The sequence below is a fragment of the Micrasema longulum genome, unplaced genomic scaffold (genome assembly GCF_059751315.1).
Source record: "Micrasema longulum isolate JH-2025_06_02 unplaced genomic scaffold, ASM5975131v1 h1tg001280l, whole genome shotgun sequence".
NCBI classification, from domain to species: Eukaryota; Metazoa; Arthropoda; class Insecta; order Trichoptera; family Brachycentridae; genus Micrasema; species Micrasema longulum.
The window spans coordinates 83,551-95,353 of NW_028278467.1; the positions used below are offsets into that span (position 1 = coordinate 83,551).

Consider the following 11,803-nt stretch of genomic DNA (forward strand, 5'->3'; position numbering starts at 1 on the left):
CAAAAGGAGAAAATATAAATATTTATCTATGATCTCAAACGCCAAAGTAATTCTGTATAACCTGACAGCTATCAGCTGCAGAAAAATAACCAAACACAAATGAAATAGAATGGGAGACCACCCGAAATCAAAAGAAAATTCAGAGGAAACAAACGCGCTATCAAATAAATGTAAAATTTTAATAATCGGTGCTGGCGTCGCGGGCCTATCAGCGGCCAATCATCTAGTAAAAAATGGTTGTACAGACTTCCGAATACTGGAAGCCAGAGGGCGAATCGGAGGGAGAGTGATATCTATTCCGATAGGTCCTCAGCGGGTAGAGCTCGGCGCTAACTGGATTCACGGAGTACTCGGTAATCCTATGTTTGAGCTGGCTATCGCCAACGGGCTCATAGACATCATCAACGTTCCCAAACCGCACAAGGTCATCGCCGCCACGGAGCAGGGAAAGCAAGTGCCTTTCGGGATCTTGCAAGAGATTTACGAAGCGTATGTGTGCTTTCTCAGAAGATGCGAGGAATATTTTTACTGTCAGTACCTGCCTCCTGACGATATCAACAGTGTCGGTGAGCATATCAACTTAGAAGCTTCCATTTACCTCAATACGATTCCGGAGTCGGAAGAAAAGGTAATGAGGAAACTTATTTTCGAATGCCTCCTCAAGAGAGAAACTTGCATCAGCGGGTGTCACTCGATGGACGAAATAGACTTGCTGGAACTCGGCAGCTATACTGAGCTGCAAGGGGGAAATATAGTGCTCCCTTCAGGCTACAGTTCCATACTGCAGCCTCTGTCGAAACATATTCCTCCTGACAATATCCTCACTGACCACCCCGTTAGCCTGATAAGCTGGTGTAATGCCGTCTCTCCCGGGGCCATGGGAAGTCCGGGAGGCGATTCCGGAATAGACGACCCAGGAAATGATTCCGACGATTCGGATAAAACTGTGATAGACGATTCTCCAAATGCCTCTCCCTCGAGAATGAGCGTGAAAAGAAAGGAATTCAAAGAAACGCCGTGCAAACCATCCAAAAAATATATGGTCGAGGTAGAGTGTGAGAATGGTAAGAAATTCCATGCGGAACATTTAATCAGCACAATCCCTTTAGGTGTACTGAAGGAAACGGCCGCTACAATATTCGATCCTCCATTACCGCACGACAAAATAGAAGCAATAGACCGGCTGTTGTTCGGAACTGTGGACAAAATCTTTCTCCAATACGATCGGCCATTTCTCAACCCCACGATCTCGGAAGTGATGTTACTTTGGGAAACATTGGACTGTAAGGGAGATATATCTCAAAATTGGTTTAGGAAAATTTATTCATTTTCCAAAGTGTCCGAAACTCTTCTGCTCGGTTGGATTTCGGGAAGAGAAGCGGAATATATGGAGACTTTACCAATGGACGTTGTTTCAGCCAAGTGTACTGAAATCCTTCGCAAATTTCTAAATGATCCTTTCGTACCTGAACCGCAGAAATGTGTTTGGTAAGTGTATATTTGACTATAAGTAAATAATCCTTATTTTGTGTCAGTGAGATGATTGTGGATCATTCAGAAAGAAAATAAATACTCTAATGACAATCAATTGCTAATAAAAATAAGACTAGACAAAATACTTATTTTGCTGTTGATTTGCATAGTTCAAACTATGCCAAATACTCACCTATTCAACGATTCCACATGTTAGCAAACAAACATGGAAACTTAGATTTATTTCATTTATCTTTTTACCAATTAAAATCATTACTTTTTAATCACTTCTTTTCTAAATTATAAAATTGTACCAAGTGTTATACTCGTTTTACTGTTTATGCTATGATACATCGCCTTTGTTACTTCAATACTTTTTTATTTAAACTCTTTATGTATTGCTAATTTGCTGCATACCTATGTTATAATTTCTCATTTAATTTTTCTTTATTATTTCCTTATTTTCTGGTGATTTTATTTCATGTATCTATATTTTTTATACTGTGTTCAGGTGTTTTGTTTTATTATAATGGTTTTTCAATATTATTTTATACTTTGTCAAAAGCGTGAGCCGTGGAAATAAATAAATAAATAGGTAGTAATTAAATAAGTGTGACTTTTTACTACTCGAGTCTTGCTAAGCGAATGAGGAAGTTTAGTGGTTTTTTTTATTTGTTAATAGACTATTAAACTAAGCTGATTTTTTTTTCATTTTTATATACTGTATTATCAGCGATAAGATTTTTTAATGTTTTGTATTTCTGAAATTACTCCGCATGTGACGTCAGAGGTTTTCTTTCGCTTATTCTCGGTCAGTTCTGCTGATAGGTCCGTTGACGATAAATAAACTGGATATCTTTCACAGCTTTCTCATCAGATTCACATGAACTGGTGACATTGTTCAAGGTAGTTAGTTTTTATTTAAAAAAAAATTATGTACATTTTCAAGAAACTTTGTCGTACAATTGAATGCTCTAATTTTTTACCGCACGCAAGAAAACATTTTTGTATCCAATTTCCTGTAGGGCTGAAGTTTCTCATTGCTGTGAAGTTTTTCATATTTTTAGTATACAGTGGAACCTATGTACTCATCATTAATCTGTTCTTGGGGTTCTAACGAATATAAAATATGACAAACGAGGGGGTTAAATGCAAACCTCCACTGTCCATGATCACTATTTATGGGTCGATCATCAAAACCCGTAGCCAAATGACTATTTAATTTAAGTTCAATGTGCACATTCAACTTAAAAAGAATAGTCTTTTCGCTACCTGTTATACAAATCACAAGTTGCACATTGAACTTAAAAGAAATAGTCTTTTAGCTGCTGGTTTTGTTGGTCTTCCCAAAAACAGTGATCATGGACAGTGGCGGTTTTGTATTTGACCCCCTCAAATATAAAAACAATTTTTCCAATAAGAAATTACTGAAATTAAACTATTACATTTCCAACTTCTAAAAATGGTTTAAAAATGTTTGTAGAAGTCGAAGTAGAGGATGGTTAATGTTAAAAACAAGTATAAATAAAAGAGCTGCTATCAATTAAAACAAAACAGCCAATATTACTTGTGAGAATGTGGACTGTATGTTTAATTTGCTAGAATAAAAACGGTTTCTTTCCGTTTGTAAATCTTTAAGTGTATTGTATGACCTTTTACTGTACAACTTAACTAAACCTTTAGACTGCTAAACAGCGATATATCGTTGTTGTTAATTCGGGCAATAAAAGTCTAACCAGATTGTTGCTGACGTCATAATCCCCTAAAAGGTAAATAAATTTAAGAACTTGCTGTTGCACTTTCCCGTCAGTGGAATAAAACATTTTCAAAAAATAAATTTTTACATTTATTTATTTCGCTAGTTACTGTTTTTTAAAGAAGTGGAACTATCAATTTAAATCCACCTCGTGAAGTAGTGTATACTGCGCATACTACCACAATAACAGCCATTGCAAAAAATGAATATTTACAAATGAACCAAAATAACAATAAGGCCAGCTATAGTCTTTTACAGTCTTGAATACAATGTGAACAAAGCACTGGTTAGGGCCTACTCCTTATCACTCCGCTTGCAAAAAAATATTAAAATTTTTAGGAGATGAGGGACATGGCCCAATTGGAATAACTCGGTGTCGGCCACTGGTGGCTGAGACGGCGGTCAACGTGTTATTTACCATACATAAATGATATTTAATAATGTAGATTCAATCCCATTAGTTAAGTTATATAAGTTATTTTGAAAATACGGTATTTATTTTCTATTAATGAATTGTTGATGTATTCCTTACAAAATCTCAGGCATTATTATGTATTTGGTAAGTTTTAAAATGTTTTTTTTTTTATAGCACAAGTTGGCATAAGCAACCTTACAGTAAAGGGTCCTATACATCAATAGCTGTTGGAGCTTCGCAGTTGGATATTGAATTGATTTCTAGGCCATGTTATGCAGATCCTCAACAGCAAAAGGTAAACAATAATTTGAGACGGGTTGTGGTCTTGTGGACTCGTGGACTCCGGATCAGGAGGTTCGAGGTTCAAACCACACTACCGCCACTTTTCTCCCATTTTCAAACAAGGTTATTTATTATAAATATTTAAAGCATTAACTTTGTGGTCAAACATTTTACTAAATGTTATTAAATATTTGTATATAGCCACTCACCGACTTTTCTATGTCTACCGGTTTCGAGACGTACCCGTCTCTTCGTCAGGACACCAATTAAACCAACATGCAAACCAACATGCAAAACCCACTATACACCTTCACCATAGTTGTTGCACAAAAATATAAAACCAACACGACATGCATTTTAATAAGCACATGCACTGATTAGGACAAACATGCACTGATTAAATTATGAAAATATTCTCTTGTTTGAGAATTAATGAAAAAAGTAGAGGGGATGGAGGGAGGGAACATCGTATAAAGGACTATATTGGAAGTTTGTTTGATTATTGATCAAAGGAACATTATTTTTTAATTTGTTGCAAGAGAGAGGGAAAACATTTTTGAGAAGGGTCATGAGAGTCTAGGCATTTACAGGGCTTATGACCTGTCGTTGGCTGGTTTAAGTGGCCACTTTACACACTGTGTAACATTCACCATTCTGCCTATGTTTGAACATCCACATTTCAAGGTTATTTATGACTAAAAGAAAACATCCCCAAAATTATTATTGGAGTAAATCATAGTATTGCTTTCCTTTAAAAAAATTAATATATTTCTTCACTTACGTTGAGATGTCTACCTTAATAATCTTATGATCTTTCAAAGTTGATATCAGTGAACAGGTTGTAAATAATCATGATAGAAAATGGGAATCTACTTGAGGTAGAGCAGGGTTTGAACCTTGGATCTCTCTATCATGGATTAATTTATGCATTTTATTATAAGTTATTTGTAATGATATACCTATACTACATATTCTTCAATACTACTGTGTTTTTCTGGATTCAATCTCCGAAATTGGATGGCACCAAACATCTGCACTTCCTTCATTCACCGGCGTCTATCATTCACTCACCGGCTATTCATTCACCGACGTCTATCATTCAGTCACCGGCTATTCATTCACCGGCGTCTATCATTCACTCACCGGCTATTCATTCACCGACATCTATCATTCAGTCACCGACGTCTATCATTCAGTCACCGGCTATTCATTCACCGACGTCTATCATTCACTCACCGGCTATTCATTCACCGGCGTCTATCATTCAGTAACCGGCTATTCATTCACCGACATCTATCATTCAGTCACCGACGTCTATCATTCAGTCACCGTCTATTCAGTCACCGACGTCTATCATTCACTCACCGGCTATTCATTCACCGGCGTCTATCATTCAGTCACCGGCTATTCATTCACCGACGTCTATCATTCAGTCACCGGCTATTCATTCACCGACGTCTATCATTCAGTCACCGGCTATTCATTCACCGACGTCTATCATTCAGTCACCGGCTATTCATTCACCGACGTCTATCATTCAGTCACTGGCTATTCATTTACTGGCATCTATCATTCACTCACCAGCTATTCGTTCACTGGCGTCTATCATGAACCCATTAATAAATGTACAAAAATTAATACTTAGATGTATTCTTCGATGTTTCCCCACTTTCCCATCTGAGACATTGTTTCAATTTATGAAAGTATTACACGGTTCTACGTGGCACGTATCCCCCATGTAAAAACAGGTTACTCTGGTGTATTTGGCGCTCACTTGTTTATTTGACCAATTAGAGCTTTCACACTTTAACGGGCATCTTCAGACTGGACATACCCTAGACAAGTGCATCTTCAGACTTGTCTGCGGTATGTCCAGTCTGAAGATGCCCGTTAGAGGGTGAAAGCGCTAATTGGTCAAATAATATATGGAAATATAATTTATTGTCTAATTACAATGGAGTTTGTTTATTTAATAAATGCCCAGAGGGCTCTTACAATATACAGTTGAAAGTACATAAAGCATTATAGAAAATAACATAAAATAAAATCATAACTATAACACTAATTATGTAATTAATTCTAAAAAAAGAAAATGGAAATAAAGTGAAGATGAGTAAAGAAACACATTAAAAAGAGGAGAATTGAGGGGATGGCCATTCGATGGATAGGATAGCTGATTTGATTGCAGCAGGAGTGGTGTGGAGCAAGTCCAACAGCTAAGCATAATTATGGCGGTTCTGTGGATCCGTGCCAGGGGAGAATGGTGGGTGAAGTTTGTCCTATTGTACTCCCACTGGAACATGTCTTGGAGTCTGGTGGTCCTTGTGGGTACACGAAAGTTTAAATGTTATGACGAGTTATTATGTAGAGGTTTTGAATGTATTAAATATTTGAAACATTCAGATTTCTTACCAAGTTCTTCCAATACACACACATGTTTTTAAAATTTATTTATTTATACGAAAAAAAAACAAGTTAACATGTCCTACTGAAGTGCATGACTGCAGTTCGTCAGTATGTGCTTATCACTAAGATCTTATGTATATACATATTACTATTTCTTATTTTGATAACATGTCAAATCTTATTACTATGAAAATAAAAAAATGTAATGAATAGAAAATTGAAAACATGTCAAATTAAAAAAAAAAACTCAAAAAACTTACTATAGAATATCACGTTCTAAAAGCCAGATCCTCATTCATATACGCACATACATACACATTCACATATGCACACACACATGATCACAAACATCGCACACGCACAATTATGTCAACTCTCTCCTTTAATATTAGGTTTTTTTTTTCTTAAAAAAGGAAACATTTGCGTTCTTATTATTTACCCAAATATTTCGATTTTTGGGGCCATTTTCAACGAGTTTTAAATAATCCGCTATTAGAAAATGGGAATCAAGTGGGGGCAGGGTTGGGTTCAAACCTCAGACCTCTGATCCGCGAGTCCGCAACACTAGCTTGTGTAATAGTTGTAAAAATCCTTAGTAAAATAAATAATAACAGTACCTACTCACATAAAAAAAAAACTTTATCAACAAAAAACTCTACATCTTACATTATTGTTGTGTTTTAGCCAACACTCTTGTTTGCTGGTGAACATACTCACAGTAATTTCTACTCCACGGTTCACGGTGCGTACCTCACCGGAAGAACAGCAGCTCAACAAGTCCTCATCCCCGATGAGAGGCAGGAGATAGTCATGGATTGTAACGATACCAGTGACCTTAGTTCGTGGATCCAAGGCATGTCTCTCCAATAGTCACGAACACAGTTAGTAGTCAAATTGTTTGTTGATTTTATATTTTATTCTAGCATTATCAAACTCGAACTGATTTTTTCAAGACAAATAATAATTGTTGAGTTTCATTTCCTTTTGGTCAAATTAAGTCATATCGCTGGCCGATATTTGAAGTGGTGTAAGTGACAAATTGTAAATTGTTCGAGAGAGGAAAAAGAAAATTAATCACACATTGTATTTCTTTTTTGTTCACATGTAAATACCAATTTCAGTTCTACACATATATATGTGCAGCGAAAATTGATATTATGTAATTAATAAAACAAGTAATATCTGTTAAAATAAACATTAAAGATCTTTTTCCTCTCTTGATTAATTTACACTTCGTCTCTTACATTTTAAATTGTTGTTGATGATATCATGCCAAAGAGATTAATTTACTTTGCTTTGACTCTTTTTTTAAGATCAGCATAATATTATAATGAAAAACACACAATATTTTAATATTTTTGGCTAACAAATGCCAATGGAAGCTCACACTTTTTTTGTTAATTAATTCAAAATGAAAAAATATGCGGAAATAATGAATTAGTAATGTTAGTAATGTATTGCCTGAATCAGTTTCATTAATAAATAATTTAAGGTGTATTACAAACTTTAAATGATTTTTTAAAAATGCATCATTGAAAATAAAGAGCCTTAAGTATTTTGCTTACGAGTACTTCCTATGTAACAAGATGTATATAAATGAGCTGATAATTATCAAATTCTCTTTGTTTGAAAAGATTTTAAATTATTTTTTGTTTTATTATAAACTAAATAATACATAATATGAGGCGCTGGGAGCTAGAGGAATTCGAGCGACATTTAAATAGATTTTGGCAAAATTGCTTCCGAGCATTTTTGGCTTCTGCTTTTTATATAAAATGACTAAGAGAAAGGGAATAAATTATGTAAACTGACAGCTCATACAAATTTGGCGGTTATGTTTCTCTGGCGTAATTTTTTTGTGTAAATTCAATTCAGCTATACAGATATTGTTTGTTTATAGCTTCCTGCTTTAATATTGGAGCTTGAGTAGGTGTGGCTCATATTAAATTGATTTCAAATGCCGCTTAAGCTCCAATGGTTCTCAGTGCCTCATATAATTTAATTTATTCTTATTCTGTGGTTTAGTGACTGATGCACCGTGAAGTGAATTTTGCAGGAGGGTATTACTTTTTTATTTTTAATCAATTCCAAAAAATGTATGTAGGTAAAACAGGTGTTTTGTAAATCTATTATGGCCATGTATGATAAAAAACAAGATATCAAAAACAAATTTTAATGTAAACCTAAATGACAATTCGTAAAAATTAATCTGTTGATTTTATGAACGTCGTACTTGAGGGATTTTGATTTAAAAATAAATATCTACGTTCAATATCCATGAATGTCGGCTCATGTGACGCAGCTTAAAAACTGAGGAAAGCAGTATATACAACTCAATTTTGTCTATAATGGCAAATTAGTCACTTACCCTTTTTACCATCGATATTATATAGTTATTTATTTTTTAAAACAATTTTTAAGAGCTGAAGATTAAAAAGCTTGTAAATTGAAATAGCACTTTTGGGAACTGGTGTATTCGCAAACAATTTTTACCATTGCTTGTGTTTTTAAATTTTGTATTGGGCATAGGCGGGTTTGATAAAGATTGACACATAAAGTACCTTAAAAAATTAATGTTTCAATTTTACAAAATTAGAAATGGTTTTTAAAAACTAATGATTTTAACGAATTTTTAAATTACGTTTTTGTATTGTGTGTTAGTAGTCTATCAGTATTTAAATATTTTCCATTCAATGTTTGCCTTTGTATGTATGTTGTTTGGTTGTTTTATTGTTGTATATGTCTTTTTTTCTGTGCAATACTGTTTTTTTATGTTTGGTTTTCTTGTGTTGATTTTTCATCTTCTTCAGATGACATTGAAATCTGGTGGATAAAACTCGTTTATTCCACTGGAGTATAAAGACTTTTTATGAAGAATTATTTTTTTAATGATATTACATGAATTTTGTATTCATATAAGTTAACGCCACTTTAGTAGGATAATGTTCAAACGTTATAAAATGCATTAGTTTATAAGATTATTTAACCTAATTAGAGTAGTTTAATGAGCAAAGTATCACATACATACTTAAATTATTATTTGTGTTAAAAGTTCTCAAAGATATATATGATTTTTTTGACTATTAAGGACTTGAATAAAATGTTTTTCATGTACTCAAATATTTATTCCATATGATTATAAAAGTTGGACTGTCGCTTAAGATCGTACGAAAACATTACTTTGAAAATATGTAAGAATATCTCGAATTAAATAAGATGAATTCTTCAATATGAAACAAAATTTGTCGCAGAACTTTATTGTACATATAAAGCATTTTATGATGAAGTTTTGTAATAATATAGTAAATATCAAACAATTTATCCACTCTATTTAATTTTAGATGCTATAATCGACAATTATGGATTCCACTACATAACCACCAACACAACAAACCTTTTTATTAAATTTTAAAAAATAAAAAAACAAGACTGTTATTTCCTGTTTTTGCTAGTTGAGTATCAAGGTGTCCATTAGATATATTGCAATTTAGTAGAAGAAAGGTAATTATCTAGATTTAAAAAATGATTTTTCAATTATTTCATAATTCTTGATACCAAAGTCCCGACCGATAAATGACTCAAATTTCTCCATATCTCTTATTTGAATAATTTGTTCAAGTTTACGTGATTTCTTATCGACTTTGATCTTTTATCAATAACCTTGCTTGTCATCAGTCAGAACAGTCAGATTGTACACGTTGAATCATTGTTGTAACAATTAATACCTTATACACGCATGTATGTTCTCTCTACTGTTTAAGTTCATAAGATTAATATGTTTAACGCAGATTTTAACACCGTTATAATGGTTCAAAGTTCACGACAAATATTATTCAATTTACACAGGAGAGTGAAACTATATTCCTGTCTGTAAAAATGTTATTATTGTGTTAAAAAATGTATTTATAATGTTCAGTCCACATACAATATGAGATTGTTTTGTACCCAATAACTTACTGGGCACACCCCAAAGTTATTTTTATAGCTTTAAAATATCATCGATAATATGAATAATATTGAAGTAAAATAAACACATAAATAATAAAAACTATGACAACAATGGTGTCACAATATATATATATATATATTACTCGACAAAGAAAAGAGGTTTCTTTGAATATTTATTTCCTGACTGTTGTGTAAAAGTTATTATTTAAAAAATGTTATTTCGATCAATATAACATGTCTAATAATAAAAATAAATGTCTCGCCAGTCTTGATGGCATACTAGGAAGTCTTTCAGATTTTTTTTATCTGTTACCTTTTTGTCAATAATGTCAAATTGCATTATCCAATTTAGATTTCATTAAGGAACTAGTTAATTTGTCAAGAAATATATTGATCACTCTTTTTGAGTTTAATAAAAGGATTGAGAAAACTAATGTTTTAAAAGGGATAAAAAAATTCAAGTCTGTTTTACAACATGCAAGGTGTTTAAAAACTAGGACGTATTTTTGAGAACTTTGAACACAATATTAGTGCACGTTGATCGTTTGATCCAAGGGTAATGAAAATCAGTCATTTTACTCTATGACATGCAATGAATTTAGTTTATACCCCCTCATCAAATAATGTTTAATTAAATAAATTTTATTTGTAATTAAGAGCTGTCATTTGTCATCCACGTCTTTGCCAAAGCTTTGCATCACCATTGGTGATATTAATATTAGCCATATCAACATCACTACACAAGGACTAGGGCGTAATCAAGTCATATAATATGTATAAAGCTTCTGTGATAGCTTATAAAATCAACTCTCGTGTGTTACCATTAATTTTTGTGAAATTCACAATATGTCTTATCAATTGAACATTTTTAAACCAAATTATTCCAATAAATTGAAATACTTTATGATTCGTTGTTTTTAAAATACATACCCAACAATTTTTGTCCTAAAAATGTGCCATTATTTTTTTGCAAAATGTCACTATTTTTGCCATTTTATGTATTTTGAAAATGTATTGATGGTCTCCACTTATGTATGCAGTATGAAATCAACATAAATTCCATACATAGAAAATAATCTGAACATAGAAAATAAGCTCTGTTACTTATTTTTTGTTTTTTATTTGTATTTTACAGATATAATTTATTATAAGACTAATGCATTATAATATTATCATGATTTAATTGTAAATATAGACCTGCAAAATTAACACCAATATAAAAATACAATAAAATATAATTGTGACAAATTATTATTATTAGAAATCTACATAGGTAGGAACTGTCAATATTATTTTATGCATAGTTCACTCGGGGACAATACAATACTGTATTGTCCTAGCTTTAGAGTTATTGTCCTATTGTTAACAGGAAATTGGAGAACAGGACAATGACCCAAGACACCGTCGCGTGTCGTGTGTATCCATTTTCGCAGCTTTCCATGAACTGCCTACAATCAAATTGTCCCACTGTCCTATCCTGCGTGTATTACCCTATCTATTGTATTGTCTTTGTGTGAACTCTG

General features: G+C 33.0%; 1 protein-coding gene across 1 annotated transcript; it reads left to right on the forward strand.

The window, feature by feature from the left end:
- The first annotated feature begins 34 nt into the window (after nt 1–34).
- On the forward strand, nt 35–7,402 carry LOC148276096 (peroxisomal N(1)-acetyl-spermine/spermidine oxidase). Its single transcript, XM_088234764.1, has 3 exons — nt 35–1,488; nt 3,819–3,939; nt 7,017–7,402. Exons 1-3 carry the CDS (start codon nt 110–112, stop codon nt 7,200–7,202), a joined length of 1,686 nt encoding a protein of 561 aa, XP_088090890.1. The 5' UTR covers nt 35–109; the 3' UTR covers nt 7,203–7,402.
- The last annotated feature ends 4,401 nt before the right edge of the window (nt 7,403–11,803 follow it).